The sequence below is a fragment of the Dendrobates tinctorius genome, unplaced genomic scaffold (genome assembly GCF_039654945.1).
Source record: "Dendrobates tinctorius isolate UK_male_01 unplaced genomic scaffold, ASM3965494v1 ptg000038l, whole genome shotgun sequence".
In the NCBI taxonomy this organism is placed as follows: domain Eukaryota; kingdom Metazoa; phylum Chordata; class Amphibia; order Anura; family Dendrobatidae; genus Dendrobates; species Dendrobates tinctorius.
In genome coordinates this window covers 92769-117498 of record NW_027361706.1, presented here as the reverse complement: position 1 = coordinate 117498, position 24730 = coordinate 92769, and the positions used below count along the sequence as shown (strand labels likewise).

Sequence of the window (24730 nt, the reverse complement as noted above, 5' to 3'; positions counted from 1 at the left end):
AGGCTCTGGAAGAAGGGAAGTGTTCAGTGTTCATCCTGCTCCGTGTGACGTGTCAGCTTGCCTGTGTGGTGCATATGTGTGAAGTGAAGGAAGAAATGACGTACTGCTGTAGATGAAGATGTATTGCTGTTACCAAGTAAAGCATCTTGTTGCTGTATTGGACGTGCTGGGCCCTGAAGAGAATAAAGCTAAGTTGTTAAAGTTGCTTCCAGCCTCTGTCAGCAGTCAATTGGGTCCCCAATGTGAACAGCATACGGGTGATGAAACAGCCTCCAGCACAGTGAGTACTGGAGCAGCCGCACAAGCTACCCCCCCGGCGGCCATGGTATTATACATGCAGCAACAGGAACACCCGATTCTTACACTAGGGATGGTCCAAACAATGAAAACAATAAAAACAATTGTTACCATCCACCTTTCGTGTCTACCCTTTTCCCTTATAGATTGTAAGCTTGCCAGCAGGGCCCTCATTTCTCTTGGTATCTGTTTGGATCTATGTGTTTATTGCTATGCTTTGCTGTCCTGTAAATGTCTATTGTCTGTAGAAGTCCCCTCTATAATGTAAAGTGCTGAGAATATGTTGGCGCTATAGAAATAAAATTATTATAATTATTATTATTATTATTATTATTATTAAATTTCGTCATCTCTTGTCAGGAAAAATGCAGCTACAAAAACGTGCATTTTTGGTTCTTTTTTTTCCCTGCGTTTTTGAATGATTTGAGTGAAGTCAATGTTGAAAAAACTGGGTAAAAACACACAGATAATTGACAGGCTGCAGATGATCTTCTGCGCCAAATCAAAAGTCAAAAATACTCAACATGTGCGCGACACTTCAGGTTTGTCATTCATCAAGATTCCTTCAGGTTTTGTCACAAATCTGCACAGAAAAAAAACAATATAAAAACGCTTCCAATCTGCAACGTGTGCATGCAGCCTTATTCTATCCGATATGAACCAGTCAAAACAAATACGATCAAACTAGATAGGTGGGGGGGCTCGAAGGCGAAGGGGTTCCACCAAGTGTGAAGAAGTCAAAGGGCAGTTGCAACAAAAGAGCCGTGTTATTACGGGTGCATCTCACATAATTAGAATATTAATCATCAAAAAGTTAATTTATTCAGTTCTCCAATACAAAAAGTGAAACTCTTATTATATAGAGTCATTACACAAAGAATGATGTATTCCAAATGTTAATTTCTGTTGATGATTATGGCTTACAACCAATGAAAACCCAAAAGTCATTATCTCAGTAAATTAAAATAATTAACAAAAAACACCTGCAAAGGCTTCCTAAGGGTTTAACAAAAGTCACTTAGTCTTTTTCAGTAGACTCCACAATCATGGGGAAGACTGCTGACTTGACAGATGCCCAGAAGGCAGTCACTGACACACTCCACAAGGAAAGTAAATTTTGCATTTCATTTGGAGATCAAGGTCCCAGAGTCCGGAGGAAGAGTGGAGAGGCCACAATCCAAGCTGCTGGAGGTCTCGTGTGAAGTTTCCACAATCAGTGATGGTTTGGGGAGCCATGTCATCTGCTGGTGTAGGTCCACTGTGTTTTATCAAAACCAAAGTCAGCACAGCCGTCTACCAGGAAATTTTAGAGCACTTCATGATTCCCTCTGCCGACAAGCTTATTGGAGATGGAAATTTCATTCTCAAGCAGGACTTGGCCCCTGTCCACACTGCCAAAAGTACTAATACCTGGTTTACAAACAACAGTGTCACTGTGCTTGATTGGCAGCAAACTCGCCTGACCTTAACCCCATAGAGAATCTATTGGGTATTGTCAAGAGGCAGATGAGAGACACCAGACCCAACAATGCAGACGAGCTGAAGGCTGCTATCAATGCAACCTGGGCTTCCATAACCCCTCAGCTGTGCCACAGGCTGATCGCCTCCATGCCACGCCGCATTGATGCAGTAATTGATATAAAAGGAGCCCCGACCAAGTATTGAGTGCAGTTACTGAACATATATATCAATAGACCAACATTTCAGACTTTAAAATCATTTTTCAATCTGGTGTTATAAAGTATTCTAATTTACTGAGATAATGACTTTTGAGTTTTCAATGGCTGTAAGCCATAATCATCAACATTAACAGAAATAAACACGTGAAATAGATCACTCTGTGTGTGATGACTCTATATAATATACGAGTTTCACTTTTTGTATTGAAGAACTGAAATAAATTAACTTTTTGATGATACTATAATATGTCAGGTTAGAAAAGAGTTAAGAAGATTTTCTGCTTAACATTCTGGAGAATTTTGCTGCCTGTATGGGAACACCTTCTTTTAGTCCCTTTTAGCTATTTGTGATCCCTTTTAGCTATGTGTGTGGTTTCTGTCCTTCATCCCCAGCTGATCTGCTCCTGCTCCTCCTCACTCCTGCCCTGTGCAAAGAGTCCTACCTCTACAAAGTCACAATCCAGGACAGTCCAAGAGCAACCAGTGCAAAGGCGCAGCTCCCAGTACACAATGGCCTGGTGGAAGGTGAGTTCTGCAGGAAGAGACGTCAACCCCGACCTCGCCAGCGAGAGGGAATGCCCTTCCTTCAATGTGGAGACCCTCACTAACATTTTGGATGAAGGAGCCGAGGAAACCCGCCTCAGAAGAGCAATAGGTAAGAGCTTCTTCAGGACGCCGGTCTCTGTGTAGGACTTTACACATATTCGGCTCGGTTCACACGTTGCTGATTTTGCGCACATTAAATCCGCAGCATTTTACGGTATTGGCAAAACTAATTAGCTTTAACTTACTCTTATCCACAAGCTGAGGGTTCACAGATTTCTATGTTCTTCTTTTCTGCAAAATTGACTCGGAAATGCAAATTTTACACATATATTTCAATGGAGATCCGAAATCTGAAGCTTACGCTGCTTCTCTGGCATTGTTTTATTGCCCTTTTTCATGACAACAACAACAACAGCAGCAGCAGCAGCAGCAGCAACAACAACAGCACCGCAACAACAACAGCAGCAACAACCACAGCAGCAACAACAACACACAAACCTGGCTGCAGTTTGTTTGAAGGAGGAAAAAAACAAACCAATTTTTACTCACTGTGCCCAGCACTGAGTCTCTGCTGCTGCCCGTGTTGTCTGTCACTCACTGAGCTCAGCAGCTTCTCCCACGATGACAGCACTTGCTGCTTAGAACCGCAGACTTGTACTAAATGCTAGACCTGGGGAGGGTGACTAAAGCTTTTTTTTTTTTTTAATGGGTTTATGCTGCAAATTTTAAGTGGCGTAAAAAAAAAATTCTGTATGTAAATGTAGTATAGCTGATTGTCGTTAGATAAAATGCATGGGGATGCGTCGTCTATGATTTTACATACAGAAGGCTAACGGTTTACCCTGCAGCGATGCCTCCAGACGTGTAATAATGTACACACAATCAGTCACCTGAAAGCAAAATGGTTTTCAGATGTTTCTAAACTACAGGCCATAAATGTGTTGTAAAGCCGAAGTTCGAGAGTCACAACAGGCCCGACTCCGTGCTTAAGTGCGTTGGTCTGAAGTAACCTGCACCGACAGTGACGACATGCATCACTGCTCCAAACACAATGCTTTGTCTTCATTCTTGTAAAAAAAATAAAACATGCAAGTGGCTTCTAACCCCGGCTTTTTTATTATTTCCCTGCCTTTAGCTGTACAGATATCAGAACATGCTCATTTGGAGTACAGATGATAGCAGTGATGGGTCAGCTGATCCATCATTGCTATCATCTGTACTCCAAATAAGTATGTTTTGATATCTGTGCAGGTGAATAGACTGAGGGGAAAAAGCAGAGGTTAGAAGCCAAATGTATGTAATTTTTTTTGTTCAGGAATGAAGACAAATCCCCCTAATAAAATAATTTGCAAAAGTTTAATTACTCTCCATTAGGGATGAGCGAGTATACTCGTTAGGATTCGGTACTCGGCGAGTAATGCGGTACTCGCGGTACTCGAATCCTTGCAAGTATTTCACTACTCGCCTCGCAATATTCGACACAGTCTGCACAGTCCCCACACAGCCCAGCACTGTCCCCACACAGTCCCGCACAGCCCAGCACAGTCCCCGCACAGCCCAGCACAGTCCAGCACAGTCCCACACAGCCCAGCATAGTCCCCGCACAGCCCAGCACAGTCCAGCACAGTCCCGCACAGCCCAGCACAGTCCCCGCACAGCCCAGCACAGTCCAGCACAGTCCCACACAGCCCAGCATAGTCCCCGCACAGTACCTGCAAAGCCCTGCACAGTCCCGCACAGCCCGGCACAGTCTTCACACAGGCCGTCACAGTCTTCGCACAGGCCAGCACAGTCCCGCACAGCCCTGCACAGTCTAAACACAGGCCGGCACAGTCTTCGCACAGGCCAGCACAGTCCCGCACAGCCCGGCACAGTCTTCACATAGGCCAGCACAGTCCACACAGCCTGGCACAGTCTCCTCACAGGCCAGCGCAGTCCCGCACAGCCCGGCACAGTCCCCGCACAGGCCAGCACAGTCCCGCACAGCCCGGCACAGTCTTCACACAGGCCGGCACAGTCTTCACACAGGCCAGCACAGTCCCGCACAGCCCGGCACAGTCTTCACACAGGCCGGCACAGTCTTCACACAGGCCAGCACAGTCCCGCACAGCTCGGCACAGTCTTCACATAGGCCAGCACAGTCCACACAGCCTGGCACAGTATCCTCACAGGCCAGCGCAGTCCCACACAGCCCGGCACAGTCCCCGCACAGGCCAGCACAGTCCCGCACAGCCTGGCACAGTCTTCACATAGGCCAGCACAGTCCGCACAGCCCGGCACAGTCTTCACATAGGCCAGCACAGTCCGCGCAGCCAGGCACCGTCCCCGCACAGGCCAGCGCATTCCCCGCACAGGCCAGCACAGTACCGCATAGCCTGGCACAGTCTTGGCACAGTCCCCGCCCATTAATCGCATTTCCCATAGACTTACATTGGACTCGCTACTCGTTACGAGTACCCGAGCATTAGGAGGTACTCGTAACGTGTACAGCGAGTCCGAATACTACACTACTCACTCATCCCTACTCTCCATGCTGGACAAAAGAGGAGGGGGGGATAACTCCTACATTATTTTGCATTCTAACAGATGCACATATCAACTCTAATTTCCTTAGTGAGCGCCATTATCAAGGACCCTGTCTTCAGCCGAGAATTCTTGTACTTCAAGACCCGCGCGGAGAGATATGAAGGAGCCGTCAGGAACAGTATCCACATAAAGAAAAAGTTGAAGGAAATGGGATGGGAAGAAAACGGACGAGAGTTTGCCTATATAGTCAGGTTAGTTATCTAGAGCCTAATATATGACTGATAAAGGTGAGGCATAATGGGCATCCACCAATGTACCCCGGACCGGAGCTCTCCAGGCACTGCCCTAATGCGTTCAGGCCAATGTCTTTTTGGTGTTACTCTAGGGAAAGGTCGGGTCTTTGACTGCCTGCCGTGGCCCCTAAGGAGCAGAAAAAAGCAATTATTCATCAATTCTGTCCTCTCCTTTCCAGGCTACATTGTGCTCATTAAGCTCTTTGTATTGTGCTCAACGATCAAATGATCTCTGCCACCCCACGTTGGCTCTGCCAGTGATAACAGGTTATTTAGTGGAAAACACATAAACAGGAAACAAAAAAAAATGAAAAAATTGTAAAATTTGCTGCAATACCTAAGATTAAACAAAATAATGCATTTCCACTGTACACGGGCCAATATTCCAGCCCAAGTTACCGGGGAAATTAGATAAAAAAATGTTTTTCAAGTGTTGAAATGCAACCAAAGGGTCTTTTATGAACTATGGGGGGCACAATGTGTGAAATTAAAAATAATTAAATAAAAAGCCAGTCTAAATTGCTGTTACGAACCCCACTTCCATTGAGGGGGGTGAAAAAAAAGTGTATTATAAAAAATAATACTGGTCATGGTCAACACAAAAAAATCATCAGTGAAGTAGCAATGGTAATATGTCTGTTTTATGGAGTTTGATGTGCTGATTCCAAAAATATGCTTAGTTTTGCTGAGATAGAAGTATTTTTGTTATTACGGTATTTCTGCATGTTCAGTGTATGTGGTTTTTCTTATGTTTATTCCTATTTCTATGCTTGTCTTACTTAAGTGTGAATTTTCTTACAGGGACAACATCAGTAACGGTTTTAGTGAGTTTTATGGGAAGGAGTATTGATCGTGCTGTCAAACAATGACTGCTTCTTGGAAAGTCACATGTTATGGGGAGGAGCTAACTGTTATGAGGCAGTAAGATTTGAGTCAGTCTGAAAAGGATGGTGATGGCAGCAAGGACTGGTATGTGGGACTGTGACAGGAGACAGGCCTTTACAGGGATCTGAGCCCTGCCACAGGGAGATAGAAGGGAAGGCAGAGGACAGCCGCTATTGTGAGAGGATTTTCACTGCATATCTGGGAGGGCAAGTCGCCTTAGAGGGAAGAAAACAGCTCAGCCACTGAGGTGTAAGTGAGTGAGGGTCGCCACAGAGAGAGAGCCTGAAAGCAGCCAATATCACACTGAGAAAATGCCTCTCTGCAGACGTTCATCTGTAAGGAATAGGCTGACCCGTTTACCCCACAACTGTATACAGTGGAGAAAAAAAGGATTTAGTCAGCCGCCAATTGTGCAAGTTCTTCCACTTAAAAAGATGAGAGAGGCCTGTAATGGACATCATAGGTAGACCACAACTATGAGAGTGAAAAGGAGAAAACAAATCCAGAAAATCACCTTGTCTGATTTGGCAAGATTTATTTTGCAAATTATGGTGGAAAAAAAGTATTTGGTCATTAACAAAAGTTCATCTCTACTTTGTAATATATCCTTTGTTGGCAATGACAGAGGTCAAACATTTTCTGTAAGTCTTCACAAGGTTGGCACACACTGTTGGTGGTATGTTGGCCCATTGCTCCATGCAGATCTCCTCTAGAGCAGTGATGTTTTGGGCCTGTCACTGGGCAACACAGATTTTCAAATCTCTCCAAAGGTTTTCTATGGGATTGAGATCTGGAGACTGGCTCCAGACAAAGAAGGCCGACTTGCCTTCGAAACGCGTTGGATTGTTGACCCCAGCTAGGCTCCGTAGTCCAGCTCTGTGACGTCACACGCTGTCAGCTCAGTACAGCGTCGGCCATTATTCTGCCGAGCATCCAGTACGCTTCCGGCTGGAGTGGCTCTGGCTCTGCCCGGCACCTCGATACATCTGCACCTCACACATTGCAGTGTGTCTGCTTCATCATCCCAGCCTGCTCTGCACCCATCGTTCCCCATTGTGGACTATATACCACGATCAGGACGGCACCTGCTCTTCAGCCAGAGTCAGGGTAAGCCTCTTATGTGTTGCAGCACTAGCCTGTCACCGTGCACCAGTGTTATTGCAGGCGTGTTTGAATCCTACCTTCTTCACTTTCCTGAGAAATGTCGGCTTTTTGTGATCCATTTACATTGGTAGTTCATTTACTTTCACTCCTAGTCTCATTGGGCCGTTTCTAGTCTAATGTGTATGCAGATTGGATCGCGGCACCTTCTTTTTACATTTTCCACAATCTATTTTGACAGTTTGAGCACAGATTCTGTCTAGGTATCAGCAGCCCGCTTCTTCTATTGGTCAGCGCCAGTGTATTTTTTTGTGATTGTTGCTTCTTGTGTTTATGGGACAGTAGAAATACAGTAGAGCATTATGTTGGTCGTGATTGGAGACAGAGAAACATCTGTGCTCCAGGTAGAGACAATGTTCCACATGATCCTTTAGCTGCTCCAACAAAAAACTTTCTTCCTCCACTACATATAAAGTTGGGATTGATTAAAAACTTTGTGAAAGCCATGGCAAAGACAAACTCACAGGGGTTCCTCTTGTGAGTTCATTTTCCCCTTCATCACTGAGGCCCGAGGAACTCCCTCTTCTGGTAAGGAGAGGTAGTGAGTCTGATTATCAGACACCTGAGATTAATGATGATGACTGGCTGAGTGGAGTCACAGACTGGATATAAGGCTGCCTATGCCCATTCTGCCCTGCGGGTGATTTCTCTGTGGTATCCTTGGAGTCCAGTCTGAATTCCTGCTCTTCTAAAGCTAAGTTTTCTTCCCTGCTTTTTGCATTTGTGCTTTGCTTTGTTTTTCTGGATTTCAGCCATTCCCTGCTGGGGTGAGCTGAACTCCTTAGCACTGTCTTCTGAAAATACCGGAGTGCTGATTTAGTTTTGAAGCCTAGCTGCTTCAGGGTCTTTTTCCATATCAGCTTGTTGGCCTATGTTTTTGATAGGGTTTTGGCCGATTGCAGACAGCAGCTTTCCTTTCCTGTCGTTTAGATTAGCTTGGGCCCCAACGTTTGCTCAGCCTATCTTTCTATCTGTGTTGGTGTTTTTTCATCTTGCTTCACCGTCATTATATGTTGGGGGCTGCCTTTTAATTTGGGGTCTGCTCTGGGGCAGTTTAGATTTCCCTTTCTATCTTTAGGCTATATAGTTCTCCGGCTGTGATCGAGGGGTCAAGGGCACCGTAGGAACCCCCCTCGGCTACTGCTAGTTGTGTTGATAGGTTCAGGGGTCTGCAATCGGATAGTTGCCAACTCCTCTGGTTTTCTGGACGTAGCTTCTATTTTTGTGTCTGCCTCCTACGGTCACTCTATCATAACAGAATCACCCGCCTGACCGCAGATCCTAGGGTACTTAATAGCAGGAAAGAATTTCCAAAAAAAAAAAGTGTGTATATTTTTTCCTCTATATCTCTGAGGCCGTAGGGGGAATTTTTTTTTTTCTCTCAATGGAGATAAAGCAATTGTCTGATCGTGTGGAGCAGCTCGCTGCGGAAGTGCGGGGAATTTCCGCCTACCTTGCTCATTCATATGCTGCTGAACCAAAGATTCCTACACCTGATGTATTTTGTGGTGATCGGTCTAAATTTTTGAATTTCAAAAATAATTGTAAATTATTTTTTGCCTTGAAGCCTAACTCGTCAGGGAGCTCCGCGCAGCAGGTTAATATTGTCATCTCTTTGCTGCGTGGCGATCCCCAGGATTGGGCGTTTTCTTTGAAACCAGATGATCCTATTCAGACTAATGTGAACGCATTTTTTCAAGCCTTGGGCTTGTTGTATGACGAACCTAATGCCATTGATCAGGCTGAAAAGACCCTGCTGGCATTTAACCAGGGTCGAGATTCTGCAGAATTGTACTGTCAAAAATTCCGAAAGTGGGCAGTACTTACTACTTGCCTTGGCTGCTCTCTTTCGGAAGGGTTTGTCAGAAGCCGTAAAAGATACTATGGTGGGATTTCCTGTTCCCTCTGGTCTTGACGATTCTATGTCATTAGCCATTCAGGTTGATCGGCGTTTGCGCGAACGCAAAACTGCACGAGAGGTGTTGCCACCTGTTGAACAAATGACTGAACCTATGCAATGTGATAGAGTTTTCTCCAGAGAGCAGCGTCAGGAGTTCAGAAGGCGTAATAAGTTGTGTTTTTTCTGTGGAGATGCCTCACATATTATTTCTGTCTGTCCTAAACGAGAGAAACGCTTTGCACACACGTTTTCTGTTGGTGGTGTTCAACCTAAGTTTCTTCTGGCTATTACTCTGATCTGCTCCCTGTCCACATTTTCCGCCAAGGCTTTTGTGGATTCGGGAGCAGCCCTAAACCTAATGGACTTGGATTTTGCTAAACGTTGTGGATTTCCTATGACACCTCTGCGGACGCCTATCCCTTTGAGGGGGATTGATGCTACTCCTTTGGCTAAAGATAAACCTCAGTTTTGGACCCAGGTGGTAATGCGGGTCGCCCCAGACCATCAGGAAAATTGCAGATTTTTGGTGTTGCATAATCTGCATGATACCATTGTTCTGGGGTTTCCCTGGTTACAAATTCATAATCCAGTTTTAGATTGGAAATCTGTGTCTGTGGTGAGTTGGGGTTGTCGGTGTGCCTTTAGTGAGGCTCCGGTGTTTTCCACCTCTCCTCAGTCACATGATGTTCCTGATTATTTGGCGGACTTTTATGATGTATTTAGTGAGAATGAGTCTGCGTCTCTGCCTCCTCATAGGAGTTATGACTGTGCAATTGAACTGTGTAAATTCCCCAAGGGTCGGCTCTTCAATTTATCTGTACCCGAGCACGAGGCTATGCGATCCTATATTAAGGAGGCGTTGGAGAAGGGTCATATTAGACCATCCTCGTCACCCTTAGGTGCCGGTTTTTTTTTGTAGCCAAAAAGGATGGATCATTAAGACCTTGTATTGATTATCGTGCCCTCAACAAGATTACTGTTAAATATCAGTATCCGTTACCCCTGATTTCGGATCTATTCTCCAGAGTTAAAGGTGCTTGCTGGTTTACCAAGCTTGACCTCAGGGGGGCGTATAATCTTATTCGCATTAAGCATGGGGATGAATGGAAGACGGCGTTTAATACTCCGGAGGGACATTTTGAGTACCTGGTGATGCCTTTTGGGCTCACTAATGCCCCTTCTGTCTTCCAGTGCTTCATGAACGATATTTTCCGAGATTTTGTGGATACATTTTTGATTATCTATCTGGATGATATTTTGATCTTCTCCAAGGATTGGGATTCTCATGTGGAACATATTCGGACTGTGTTCCGGATCTTGAGGGAGAATTCCCTGTATGTCAAGGGATCTAAATGCCTTTTTGGAGTACAGAGGATTTCTTTTTTGGGATTTATTTTGTCTCCGTCAACTATTGAAATGGACCCGGCCAAGGTACAGGCCATTTATGATTGGGTTCAGCCCACTTCTTTGAAGGCCCTCCAGAAGTTTTTGGGTTTCGCTAATTTTTATCGGAAATTTATAGCAAAATTTTCTAGTATTGCCAAGCCATTGACTGATTTGACTAAGGAGGGTGCTGATGTGTTAAATTGGTCTCCGGAGGCTGTTTCTTCCTTTCAGGAGTTGAAGAGAAGATTCACCTCCGCCCCGGTTTTGCGGCAACCTGATGTCTCACTTCCGTTCCAGGTAGAGGTGGATGCTTCTGAGATTGGTGCAGGAGCTGTTTTGTCCCAAAAGCATCCTGTAACATCTAAAATGAATCCCTGTGCTTTCTTTTCCCGAAAGTTCTCTCCATCTGAACGTAACTATGATGTGGGGAATCGGGAACTGTTGGCCATGAAATGGGCATTTGAGGAGTGGAGACATTGGTTGGAGGGAGCTAAGCATCAAGTCGTGGTCCTCACCGACCACAAGAATTTGATTTATCTAGAGTCGGCTAAGCGCTTGAAACCTAGACAGGCTAGGTGGGCCTTGTTTTTTACACGTTTTGATTTTGTGGTTTCTTTTCTTCCTGGAACTAAGAATGTCAAGGCAGACGCACTCTCTAGGAGTTTCTTTGCTGATTCTCCTGTGGTGACCAAACCTGCTACCATCTTAGGCGAAGGGGTAGTTCTTTCTGCCATCTCGCCCGATTTGAGACGTGCTCTGGAAGAGTTCCAGGAGGACAAACCTGAGCGTTGTTCCAGTGGAAAGTTGTATGTTCCTGACCAGTGGAAGAAGAGAGTGATGTCTGAAGTTCATTGCTCTGCTTTGGCTGGTCATCCAGGTATTTTTGGCACTAGAGATCTTGTGAGTCGGTCTTTTTGGTGGCCCTCCTTGTCTCGTGATGTCAGGAATTTTGTGCAGTCCTGTGGGACGTGCTCCCGGTCTAAATCATGCTCCCGCTCTAGTGGGTTGTTGATGCCTTTGCCTGTCCCCAAGAGGCCATGGACCCATATTTCAATGGATTTCATCTCTGATATGCCTGTCTCTCAAAGGATGACTGTTATTTGGGTGATTTGTGATAGGTTCTCTAAGATGGTTCATCTTGTACCACTCCCTAAGTTGCCATCTTCCTCTGAGTTGGCGCCCCTGTTTTTGCAACAGGTGGTTCGCTTGCACGGGATTCCTGAGAACATTGTGTCTGACAGAGGAGTTCAGTTTGTGTCTAGATTTTGGAGAACTTTCTGTTCCAAGCTGGGAATTCAGTTGTCCTTCTCCTCTGCCTTTCACCCTTAGACCAATGGGCAGACAGAGAGAACAAACCAGACCTTGGAGTCATATTTGAGATGTTTTATTTCCGCTGATCAGGATGATTGGGTTTCATTTTTACCCTTGGCCGAATTTGCTTTAAATAATAGAGCTAGTTCTGCCACTTTGATGTCACCTTTTTTTTGTAACTTTGGGTTTCATCCTCGATTTTCTTCAGGGCAGGTGGAGCCGTCTGCCTGCCCAGGTGTTGACACTGTGGTGGAGAGAATGCACCAGATCTGGGACCAAGTGGTGGATAAGTTATCTCTCTCCCAGGAAAAGGCCCAGCGGTTTTCCAACCGACATAGGACCATTGGTCCCCAGTTTAAGGTTGGTGATATGGTGTGGTTATCATCAAAAAATATTGCTATGAAGGTGGCTTCTCCTAAGTTTAAGCCTAGATTTATTGGACCTTACAAGATTTTGGAGATTATTAATCCAAGTCTCTTTTCGTTTGGCTCTTCCTGTCACATTTAAAATCCATAATGTGTTTCATAAGTCTTTGTTGAAGAGGTTTGTTGAACCCGTTGTTCCGGGAGTGGCACCTCCAGACCCTGTATTGGTTGAAGGTAACATTGAATATGAAGTAGAGAAAGTACTGGATTCTCGTCTGGCTAGACGGAGACTCCAGTATTTGGTTAAGTGGAAGGGTTATGGTCAGGAGGATAATTCCTGGGTCTCTGCCTCTGATGTTCATGCCAAAAGATTGGTGCGTGCCTTTCATCAGGCACACCCTGATCGCCCTGGTGGCGTGGTTGAGGGTTCGGTGACCCCTCCTCAAGGGGGAGGTACTGTTGTGAGTTCATTTTCCCCTTTATCACTGAGGCCCGAGGAACTCCCTCTTCTGGTAAGGAGAGGTAGTGAGTCTGATTATCAGACACCTGAGATTAATGATGATGACTGGCTGAGTGGAGTCACAGACTGGATATAAGGCTGCCTACGCCCATTCTGCCCTGCGGGTGATTTCTCTGTGGTATCCTTGGAGTCCAGTCTGAATTCCTGCTCTTCTAAAGCTAAGTTTTCTTCCCTGCTTTTTGCATTTGTGCTTTGCTTTGTTTTTCTGGATTTCAGCCATTCCCTGCTGGGGTGAGCTGAACTCCTTAGCACTGTCTTCTGAAAATACCGGAGTGCTGATTTAGTTTTGAAGCCTAGCTGCTTCAGGGTCTTTTTCCATATCAGCTTGTTGGCCTATGTTTTTGATAGGGTTTTGGCCGATTGCAGACAGCAGCTTTCCTTTCCTGTCCTGTTTAGATTAGCTTGGGCCCCAACGTTTGCTCAGCCTATCTTTCTATCTGTGTTGGTGTTTTTTCATCTTGCTTCACCGTCATTATATGTTGGGGGCTGCCTTTTACTTTGGGGTCTGCTCTGGGGCAGTTTAGATTTCCCTTTCTATCTTTAGGCTATATAGTTCTCCGGCTGTGATCGAGGGGTCTAGGCCACCGTAGGAACCCCCCTCGGCTACTGCTAGTTGTGTTGATAGGTTCAGGGGTCTGCAATCGGATAGTTGCCAATTCCTCTGGTTTTCTGGACGTAGCTTCTATTTTTGTGTCTGCCTCCTACGGTCACTCTATCATAACAGGTTCCAGTACATTTCACAGATATTCTCCAGCATTTCACCAGCAAAACTGAAGGAAGGTCCTCAGATCAGAGAGCTTATGAGAGATGATGTGTTTGAAGGAACTCTACATGATAAGGAATTTACTGTAGATCATGGAAAATTGTTAGTGCGAGTTGACTCTTGACATTACAGCCTTGTGTTGTTTTTTTTCTTTATTATAGAGCGGTGGGCGGAGAAATTGGTTTTAATATACAAAAACTTTTCTTGAAAACTATCAGTGCCCTGGGCACAGATGAGCAAATTTCCAAGTGGCAGCCACTTGGAAATAATTATAAAATCTTTGGAACCTATGCACAAACTGAACTGGGACATGGTAAGTTCATGCATGGCTAGATCTTTAAAATGTATGGTATTTGCTCAAACATTATTATATTGATTACATGGACCTGAGGAGGCTGGTGATTTTTTTTTATAAAAATCCATGTCTGAATGGCTGAAGAATCCTCATTTTAAGATTTATGAATTCTGCTGAAGACTTAGGGCGTATGTATGATCAAAAAGGCTGACAAAGATGGTTTTGATATTTTTTCAGAAGTAAGTAGTACATGTGATAATGAGAAACTTTTGTAATATATTTTATCAGAGAAATCAGCTTCTTTCTCCTCCTGACCATTCATTTTCAATTCACTGGTGAAACTACAGACTATCCCATAACTGAGAGAGATGATAGCTGATGCTTATAAAGTTCTATGGAATGTTCAGTAGAATGTCCTTAGCTCCTCCCCCTCTCTATAGAATTTTACAACCACTAACTGTCATCTGCTGTCAGTAGAATGTCCTTAGCGCCTCCTCCTCTCCATAGAATTTTACAAGCACCAACTGTCATCTCCTTTCTCAGCAATGTGTGAAAATTTGTCTTCCCTGAATAAAGATTTTCAGTCCAGCAGGAGATAGAAACCGATTTCTCTGATAATCTTATCACAAGTTTCTTATTTTCATGTGGACTATTGATTTCTGAAATAAAAAATAAAACAGTGATTACTTTTTAAAAATTAATAATTGATCCAAGGAATAACAGAAAAGTTAATGACAGATACATGATTCTTGCAAGTGAAGGCAATCGCTGGAGGCAAGAGGCCAGGATCCGCTGCCATGTCATGGGTTACCAGCTGTGTCGCCATGTTTGTTTTATGTCTCTAGAATTAATTTCTGCGTCGCTGACACATCAGCTCAAAGCAAATTTTAACCATTTCTGTTCTGTATTTGCAGGGACAAACCTGCGGGGATTAGAAACCACAGCCACTTTTGACCCTAGCACCCAGGAATTTATAATAGACACCCCACAGATAACAGCGACTAAATGGTGGCCCGGGGATTGTACGTAATATCTTTCATTAGTAACTTCTCGAATTTTAGCCTTTTCATTTTTCAGAAAAAAAAAAATTCTGTACATTTTTTATTTTTTCATATGTACAGTAGGAAAAACCTGCACTCATGCTGTGGTCCTCGCCCAGCTTTACAGCAACGGGAAGAAGTACGGCATGCATCCGTTCATAGTCCAGGTTAGAAGTCTTAAGGACCACTCTCCACTCCCAGGTAATATCCCGAGTTTAATAGACCATTTAAAGCGAATTTTAAGTAAAAAAATAAATTATATATATATATATATATATATATATGTGTATGTGTCACAAATCCTTTAAATGTCTTTGTTGAAGGGAATAATATTAGTAGATGAACAATTGATCCAGAGCTATACAGGTTCTTGTGCATTAATCACCAGGACAGATCATGTTTCCTTTTGTTCCAGGAATATCTGTTGGGGACATCGGGCCTAAGATGTCTTTTGAGAATATTGACAATGGTTATCTCATAATGAGGAATATTCGAGTCCCAAGGGAAAACATGCTGAGCAGATACTCGCAGGTACAGAGACTATTCTGTGTATTCAGCCACCACAGAGGCCACATAATATTAAATAGCAGCTACAGTCAAGTACTAGCATTGGGTGGGGATGAACTGGGTAATTGCCCAGGGCTTACATCACCAAAAAGGCCCGTAGCCATAACGACTCAGAAACCGTACTAATAAAGCCAGTTCTGCATTATAGGGTTTTTTTCAAGGTTAAAAGAATTTTTGACGATTATTGTGGTCATGTGACCAAAGGTCCTTCACCGGTGGCGTAACTAGAGTCCAATGAAAACATGTAAACCTCCCGTGTCCCCTTCCCTCAACCCCCGTATGTTGGTCAGATGTGTGGGTCTTTTGTAGATTTCTGAAACCTATAGGGACATACGAGTTGCCCCTCCCATTTATGTCATAATGTCTCCCTTACTGGACCCTTTCTAGGTATAAATGTGCCTCATCCGTGGCCCCTTCCTGGTATATATGCCCGCCCTTCGTGGTAGATCCATATCAGGATGAAGCACATATATATTAGGAAGGGGGGGACATATATATACACCCCACCCACTTCCTAAAATACTTCTTGAGATATATATATATGTGCTACATCCGAGCCCCTTCCTGGTATACAGTACATACATTGGGGGAAATAAGTATTTGATCCCTTGCTGATTTTGTAAGTTTGTCCACTGAGAAAGACACGAACAGTCTATAATTTTAAGGGTAAGTTAATTTTAACATTGAGAGATAGAATATCAAAAATAAAATCCAGAAAATCACATTGTATAAATTATATAAATTTATTTGGATTTTGCAGTGAGAAATAAGTATTTGATCCCCTACCAACCATTAAGAGTTCTGGCTCCTATGGACCAGTTAGACGCTCCTAATCAACTCGTTACCTGCATTAAAGACAGTTGTCTTACATAGTCACGTTTTTAAAAGACTCTTGTCCACAGACTCAATTAATCAGTCAGATGCTAACATCTACAACATGGGCAAGACCAAAGAGCTTTGTAAAGATCATAGACCTGCTCAAAGCTGGAAAGGGCTACAAAACCATAAGTAAGACGCTGGGTGAGAAGGAGACAACTGTTGGTGCATTAGTAAGAAAATGGAAGAAATACAAAATAACCGTCAATCGACATCGATCTGGGGCACCATGCCAAATCTCACCTCATGGGGTATCCTTGATCATGAGGAAGGTGAGAGGTCAGTCTAAAAGTACACGGAAGGAATTTGTTAATGATCTCAAGGCAGCTGGGACCACAGTCACCAAGAAAACCATTGGTAACACATTACACCGTAAAGGTTTAAATTCCAACAGTGCCCACAAGTTCCCCCTGCTCAAGAAGGTACATGTGCAGGCCCGTCTGAAGTTTGCCAATGAACACCTGGATGATTCTGCGAGTGATTGAGCGAAGGTGCTGTGGTAAGATGAGACAAAAATTGAGCTCTTTGGCATTAACTCAACTCGCAGGTGTTTGGAGGAAGAGAAATGTTGCCTAAGACCCAAAGAACACCATCCCCACTGTCAAGCATGGTGGTGAAAACATTATGTTTTTGGGGTGTTTCTCTGCTAAGGGAACAGTACTACTTCACTGCATCAATGGGAGAATGGATGGAGCCATGTACCGCAAAATACTGAGTGACAACCTCCTTCCCTACGCCTGGACATTAAAAATGGGTCGTGGCTGGATCTTCCAGCAAGACAATGGCCCAAAACATACAGCCAAGGCAACAAAGAAGTGGCTCAAAAAGAAGAACATTAAGGTCATGGAGTGGCCCAGCCAGTCTCCAGACCTTAATGCCATAGAAAACTTATAGAGGTAGTTGAAGATCCGAGTTGCCAAGTGACAGCCTCAAAATCTTAATGATTTAGAGATGATCTGCAAAGAGGAGTGGACCAAAATTCCTCCTGACATGTGCGCAAACCTCATCATCAACTACAAAAAACGCCTGACTGCTGTGCTTGCCAACAAGAGTTTTGCCACCATGTCTTAAGTCTTGTTTTCCAGAGGGATCAAATACCTTTGTCTCACTGCAAAATGCAAATAAATTTATATAATTTATACAATGTGATTTTCTGGATTTTAGTTTTGATATTCTATCTGTCACAAATTGACTGGCCCTGTGTGACACGACCCAGCAATCGGTCGGTCAGTGAACAGCAAACAAACAAGGGAACACCGGGGACACAATTACAATGATGGGCCCTGCGATAGGGAACGGGGAAATGGACAACTCCGGCACTCACCTAAGTTTGTGCCCTGGTCTATCCTGATGTCCCTATATGGTTTCTTTCAAACCGTCGCCGAGCAGGATACCTTAGCCCTCACTTGCCCTGCACCTATCCCTCAGTAGGGAATTGGCAAGTGCGGACACAGGTCCCACCGCTGCACTAATACAACACCAAGGGAAGAAATAACAAATGAGGTAAGACAAACAACACTTAGCTTTCTCTGCTGCAATGCACCGGACAGCAGAGTAAGGCACCAGATCACAGCATTCAGCAGAAGCACCACGGCACCAGAAAGCTCCTGTCTTCACCGCGGTTGGTTTCCAAACGACCTGTATAACCAACAGTCAGCTGATGCACCAGGTGACCTTTTAAAGGGATGTGGGATTGGTCACCACCTGCATCAGCAAACTCACCTAGCAATGCAATTACACCAGCGGCCACAGGGGGGGAAAAACTAATATTAACCCCCGATGGCCTGAAAGGAAAAAAGTTTATATATGAGAATCCAGAATCTGACACAGATCCAAAAATGGATCGTGACACTACCTACCCTTAAAATTATAGATTGTTCATGTCTTTGTCAGTGGGCAAGCTTACAAAATCGGCAAGGGATCAAATACTTACCGTATATCTCATCATACCTAACAGACCGAACATTTAGTGTCTCCCTCTCACACACCACCTCCTCACCTCGCCACCTGTCTGTCGGTGTTCCTCAAGGCTCAGTCCTAGGACCCCTACTCTTCTCCATCTATAACTTCGGCCTGGGACAGCTCATAGCATCCCACAGTTGGCAGTATCACTTCTACGCCGATGACACGCAGATCTACCTATATGGACCTGACCTCACCTCCTTACAATCCCAATCCCACAATGTCTGTCTGCTATCTCAGCCTTCTTTTCTGCTCGCTTTCTCAAACTGAACATGGACAAAACAGAATTCCTCATCTTTCCCCCATCTCACACTACCCCTCCACCAGACCTATCCATCAATGTCAATGGCTGCTCGCTTTCCCCAGTCCCGCACGCTCGGTACCTTGGGGTGATCCTCGACTGTGCCCTCTCTTTCAAACCACATATCCAAGCCCTTGCCTCCTCAAACTCAAAAATATTTCCCGGATTTGCGCATTCCTCAACCATGAAACCACAAAAAAACTAGTGCACGCCCTTATCATCTCCCACCTCGACTACTGCAACCTCCTACTCTCTGGCATCCCCTCTAGCACTCTGGCATCACTCCCGTCCATCCTACACCCTGCTGCCTGACTAATCCACCTGTCTCCCCGCTATTCCCCAGCCTCCCCCTTATGCCAGGCCCTTCACTGGCTTCCTATTGTCCAGAGGCTCCAGTTAAAAACCCTAACCAGGACCTACAAAGCCATCCACAACCTGTCTCCTCCATACATCTGTGATACGGTCTCCCGGTACCTACCCGCACGCAAACTTCGATGCTCTCAAGATCTCCTTCTCTATTCCCCCCCTTATCTCTTTTTCCCACAACCGCATACAAGACTTCTCCCGTGCTCCCCCCATACTCTGCAACTCTCTTCCACAACACATCAGACTCTCACCAACAACGGAAACCTTCAAGAAGAACTTGAAGACCCACCTGTTCCGACAAGCCTACAGCCTGCAATGATCCTCTGTCTACTGAACCACCGCACAACCTGCTCTACCCTCTCCTAGTGTATCCTCACCCATGTAAAGCGCCATGGAATAAATGGCGCTATATAAATGTATAATAATAATAATAATTTCCCCCCACTGTATGCCCCCCCCCTTCCTGATATATATGTACCTCTATCCTGGGCCCCTTCCTGGTATGTATGCCCTTCAGTCCCGGCCTCCTATCCTGGGACCCTTCCAGGTATGTAGAGAAATGAATATTCATGAATATTCTCCTCTCTAAAAGACCTCAGGGCACATGTCGTCGGGGCGGCTGCCGGTATATTCACATTGTACCGTATAGACATCTCATTTGGTTTTCCTCCTTGGCACCAGGTTCTGCCCGATGGCTCCTATGTCAAACGTGGATCTGACAAGATAAATTATTTCACTATGATTGCGGTGAGGGTCGGAATGCTGCGGGAGGAGGTGCTGATGGCGCTGACAAAGGCCTGTACCATCTCCGTCCGATACTCGGCTGTCAGACGCCAATCGGAGTTAAAGCCAGGGTATGTCTGCCATGTATATGTCTCCAGGACTCTATGTATACATTTTGGTTCAACTTTTTAAAATTTCTATTCAGCCATTAAAAGGGATATTCCATCTCTAAGATCCTATCTTAGCAGATGCCTCCAATTAGACATGTAGTATAGTTCTTCTGATTCGCTGTGTTGCTTCCCCTCATATGGAGGGCATTGCAGTAGCTTCGGTATCCATGATTATGACCACTGTCACTATATGAGAGGTATCCATGGTTACGACTAAAGTTACTACAATTCCCTGCACATGGGGTAAGCGACATAGTAAATCAGAAGAACCATACATTTCTAATTGGAGGCATTTGGACAATATCATTATTACAACTACTACATATTGGGATAGGATATTGGAGGTAACAATTCCCCATTAAATAAGCAATCACAATTTGTTTTTTTTGGGATAACAAATAGCCACCATAACTGTCACCCAGCTATTTTTTAATATCGGTATTAAAAACGTCATCTAGTTAATAAACTACATATTCCCGTGTAATATAGACAGTCGTATCAGTGACTTTGCATCAACGTCTAGTGACATCACAGGCTCACTTGGTGACATCACTCGTTCTTGTTTATGCTTCATAATACCAGTCTTTGCTTAAAGGGGTTGTCCACTTTCTGTTAATGATCTGCTGTAATGTAAGTGTGAAGTGTACAATCTCCCTGCAGCGCCTCCGCAGGGGAAAATACTAATAACATGGTTCTAAACTGAAATGCTGACACATGCCCTTTAAATGGAAACTAAAGCTTTTCTCGTAATAGAATAATGATTTCTACAGTATGAAAACATCAGACACTTCAATTTTTGTCACTTTTTTGTGGTCATTTTTTTTTAAAAATTTTCCTCATTTTTTTGATCTTTATTATTTTTCCCCTAGGGACCAAGAACCAAAAATCCTTGACTACCAAACTCAGCAGCAAAAACTTTTACCACTGGTGGCAACTTGTTATTCCGTCCACTTCACCACCAAATATGTGGCAAAATTTTACAACGATGTGTCCGACGAGATCCAGAAGGAAAACTTCAGCTTGCTTCCTGAGGTACCATGATGGTTTTTCTTAAAATCTTGTATTTTGACAAGAGAATGGGAATAAAGATCTGATATAATATACATGTGCACCGCAAACCAAAAATTGCATTAAGATTAAAAATAAAAAAAAAAATGCTTGAAAAACAGGGTCCACCATGAATGACACCTATACCTTATTGTTGGTCCCCTGTGGGCTGTAGAAGGTAATGATTACTCTGCCAATGCAGAATTAAAGACAACAACTAATCTATTCATATAAGTTGAGCTTAAAGGGGATTATACCTTGAACAACTTATGATAAGTGAGGATACAACTGGTGGCACCCGCACTTATCCCCAGAATATAAGTGCACTATAAATATAAATAATAAAGCATTACATATGTGTATATTCACTATATCAACACTAGAAATCCTAGCAATATGGTGAATAACCACAAATAAAAAAAGATTTATATATGTGTGTTTTTTTAAGAAATAGGGGAAGGGGGGGGGGGCATACAGAATGAAAATACACAATAAAATGTACAGAGTGGGTATAATATAAATGGAAAAGTTATATTCAAACAGTTAAATTTATAGGTCTGTGTATAAATATGGTACAGTTCATTAAAAATACAAGTTAATGTTAAAGTGAGGGTCTCTTATTATACTTACCATTTATCTGTCAACACATATCAAAAAAGCAAGCATGCAATAGGAATAACATAAGAAAAAGAAAACATCCAGGAATCCGAACATATGGAAAATGATAGTTATAGTCCGATAATTAAAATTTATAAGTCTAGTACTCCTTGAGAAAGCCACCTGGCGAAACGTACGTCGGAGTCCTGAGGTTTTTTTTTTCCTGTGTTATTCCCTATTACATGGTATGTCTGCCTTGATACAGTGCCTTGTGAAAGTATTCGGCCCCTGGAACTTTTCAACCTTTTCCCACATATCATGCTACAAACATAAAGATACCAAATGTAAATTTTTGGTGAAGAAACAACAACAAGTGGGACACAATTATGAAGTTGAATGAAATTTATTGGTTATTTTAAATTTTTGTGAAAATGCAAAAACGGAAAAGTGGGGCGTGCAATATTATTCAGCCCCTTTAACTTAATACTTTGTTGCGCCACCTTTTGCTGCGATTACAGCTGCAAGTCACTTGGGGTATGTCTCTATCAGTTTTGTACATCGAGAGACTGAAATTCTCGCCCATTCTTCCTTGGCAAACAGCTCGAGCTCAGTGAGGTTTGATGGAGATCGTTTGTGAACAGCAGTTTTCAGCTCTTTCCACAGATTCTCAATTGGATTCAGGTCTGGACGTTGACTTGGCCATTCTAACACCTGGATACGTTTGTTTGTGAACCATTCCATTGTAGATTTTGCTTTATTTTTGGGATCATTGTCTTGTTGGAAGACAAATCTCCGTCCCAGTCTCAGGTCTTTTGCAGACTCCAACAGGTTTTCTTCAAGAATGGTCCTCCATTTGGCTCCATCCATCTTTCCATCAATTTTAACCATCTTCCCTGTCCCTGCTGAAGAAAAGCAGGCCCAAACCATGATACTGCCACCACCATGTTTGACGGTGGGGATGGTGTGTTCAGGGTGATGAGCTGTGTTGCCTTTACGCCAAACATATCGTTTGGCATTGTTGACAAAAAGTTCTATTTTGGTTTCATCTGACCAGAGCACCTTCTTCCACATGTTTGGTGTGTCTCCCAGGTGGCTTGTTGCAAACTTTAAACAACACTTTTTATGGATTTCTTTGAGAAATGGCTTTCTTCTTGCCACTTTTCCATAAAGGCCAGATTTGTGCAGTGTATGACTGATTGTTGTCCTATGGACAGACTGTGCCACCTCAGCTGTAGCTCTCTGCAGTTCATCCAGAGTGATCGTGGGCCTCTTGGCTGCATCACTGATCAGTCTTCTCCTTGTTTGAGATGAACTATTAGAGGGACGGCCGGGTCTTGGTAGATTTGCAGTGGTATGATACTCCTTCCATTTCAATATGATCGCTTGCACAGTGCTCCTTGGGATGTTTAAAGTTTTGGAAATCATTTTGTATCCAAATCGGCTTTAAACTTCTCCACAACAGTTTCACGGTCCTGCCTGTTGTGTTCCTTGGTCTTCATTATGCTCTCTGTGCATCAAACAGAACCCTGAGACTATCACAGAGCAGGTGCATTTATACAGAGACTTACACACAGGTGGATTATAATTATCATCATTAGTCATTTAGGACAACACTGGATCATTCAGAGATCCACAATGAACCTCTGGAGTGAGTTTGCTGCACTGAAAGTAAAGGGGCCGAATAATATTGCACGCCCCACTTTTCAGTTTTTGAATTTCCACAAAAATTTAAAATAACCAATAAATTTCGTTCAACTTCACAATTGTGTCCCACTTGTTGTTGATTCTTCACCAAAAATTTACATTTGGTATCTTTATGTTTGAAGCATGATATGTGGGAAAAGGTTGAAAAGTTCCAAGGGGCTGAATACTTTCGCAAGACACTGTATGTACTGAGGATATTCTACTCTTGTCATTCTGGCCATTTGACAATTATTTGTAAGTATAGAAAATCTTCAGTATATATCAAGACAGACATGCCATGTAATAGGCAATAACACAGAAAACAAACCTCAGGACTCCGACGTACGTTTCGTCAGATGGCTTTCTCAAGCAGTACTAGACCTATAAAATTTAAGTCTAGGAATATAACTATCATTTTCCATACATTTGGAGTCCCGGGGTTTTCTTTTTCTGTATTATTCCTATGTGTGTTTGCCTTTTTGGTATGTATTGAGGGTCACTTATACTTGCTGTTTAGTTGTATTTTTAATGGCCCTGTTGTCATATTTATGAACAGATCTATGAATTTAACTCTCTAAATTGGTCCGCTCTAGGTTTGAATGAAGCGACATGTGATGGTGGTCTGTGTACTAGGACTTGAATAAAATAAGAACAGCGCCTCTGTTTTAAACTTTGGGCGTTGCATCTCAGCTCCTTTTGCTGGTGCCACCATACGATTGTGCATTATTAGTCACCTGTCAGATCCTGGTCCCCCTGACATGAGTATGAATCGGTCTTCTAGACTGTATAACACACTTTTGTCCTTTCCATACTTTTAGCTCCATGCTCTCACAGCCGGAATGAAGGCTTTTGCAACTGAGATGTGTTCCAATGGCGTAGAAATTTGCCGCAAAGCATGTGGTGGCCACGGCTACTCCCTCTACAGCGGTATACCCAGCCTCTACACCAGAGTTACCGCCTCCTGTACTTACGAAGGGGAGAATACCGTCCTGCACTTGCAGGTGGCGAGGTAACGCTATGCAACGAGATATGATATTAGTGAATTATTTTAATTTTTTTAATTTTTCACTTATTTTTTTTCCTCTAGATTTTTGCTTAAATGTTTTGCTGGCGCTCAGTCAGGGGCACCAATACCAAGCAGCACCGCCTATCTCTCCTCTCCACCTGCCGGTGGCTGCCATGCGAGGATGCCCGCTGACTTCCTGAATCCAGAGGTGTACTTGAAGGCGTACGAGTACAGGGCGTACAGGTAAATGAAAGATGTCACAGGAGTTTACTAACTTTTAACAATGTTTTAATTCCCAGAATTTTTAATATTTTTTTTCCCTCCAAAAAAAAAAAATAAAAAAAAATTATAATGTGACTATACAAACGACCCTTGCACAGGAATTTTGCTTTCCAGTCATGATTTTGGAGGTTAAATGATGGGGAGGAACCCAAAATATTCAGAATAATCAGGAGGTAATGGTGG

General features: G+C 43.6%; 1 protein-coding gene across 2 annotated transcripts in view; it reads left to right on the top strand.

Annotated features, from left to right (window-relative positions):
• The first annotated feature begins 2387 nt into the window (after positions 1-2387).
• LOC141088193 (peroxisomal acyl-coenzyme A oxidase 2-like) overlaps positions 2388-24730 on the top strand; it is a 27588-nt gene continuing 5245 nt past the window's right edge. Inside the window, exons 1-10 of one of the 2 annotated variants that reach the window (XM_073574118.1) lie at positions 2388-2631; positions 5137-5299; positions 13794-13945; positions 14842-14949; positions 15049-15168; positions 15383-15498; positions 19721-19893; positions 20802-20964; positions 24078-24268; positions 24347-24508. In XM_073574118.1, coding sequence (XP_073430219.1) covers positions 2487-2631; positions 5137-5299; positions 13794-13945; positions 14842-14949; positions 15049-15168; positions 15383-15498; positions 19721-19893; positions 20802-20964; positions 24078-24268; positions 24347-24508 — 1493 coding nt within the window. In that variant the 5' untranslated portion in view covers positions 2388-2486. Of the gene's footprint in view, positions 2632-5108; positions 5300-13793; positions 13946-14841; positions 14950-15048; positions 15169-15382; positions 15499-19720; positions 19894-20801; positions 20965-24077; positions 24269-24346; positions 24509-24730 lie in introns of both variants that reach the window. The other variant, XM_073574119.1, reaches the window with a different exon arrangement.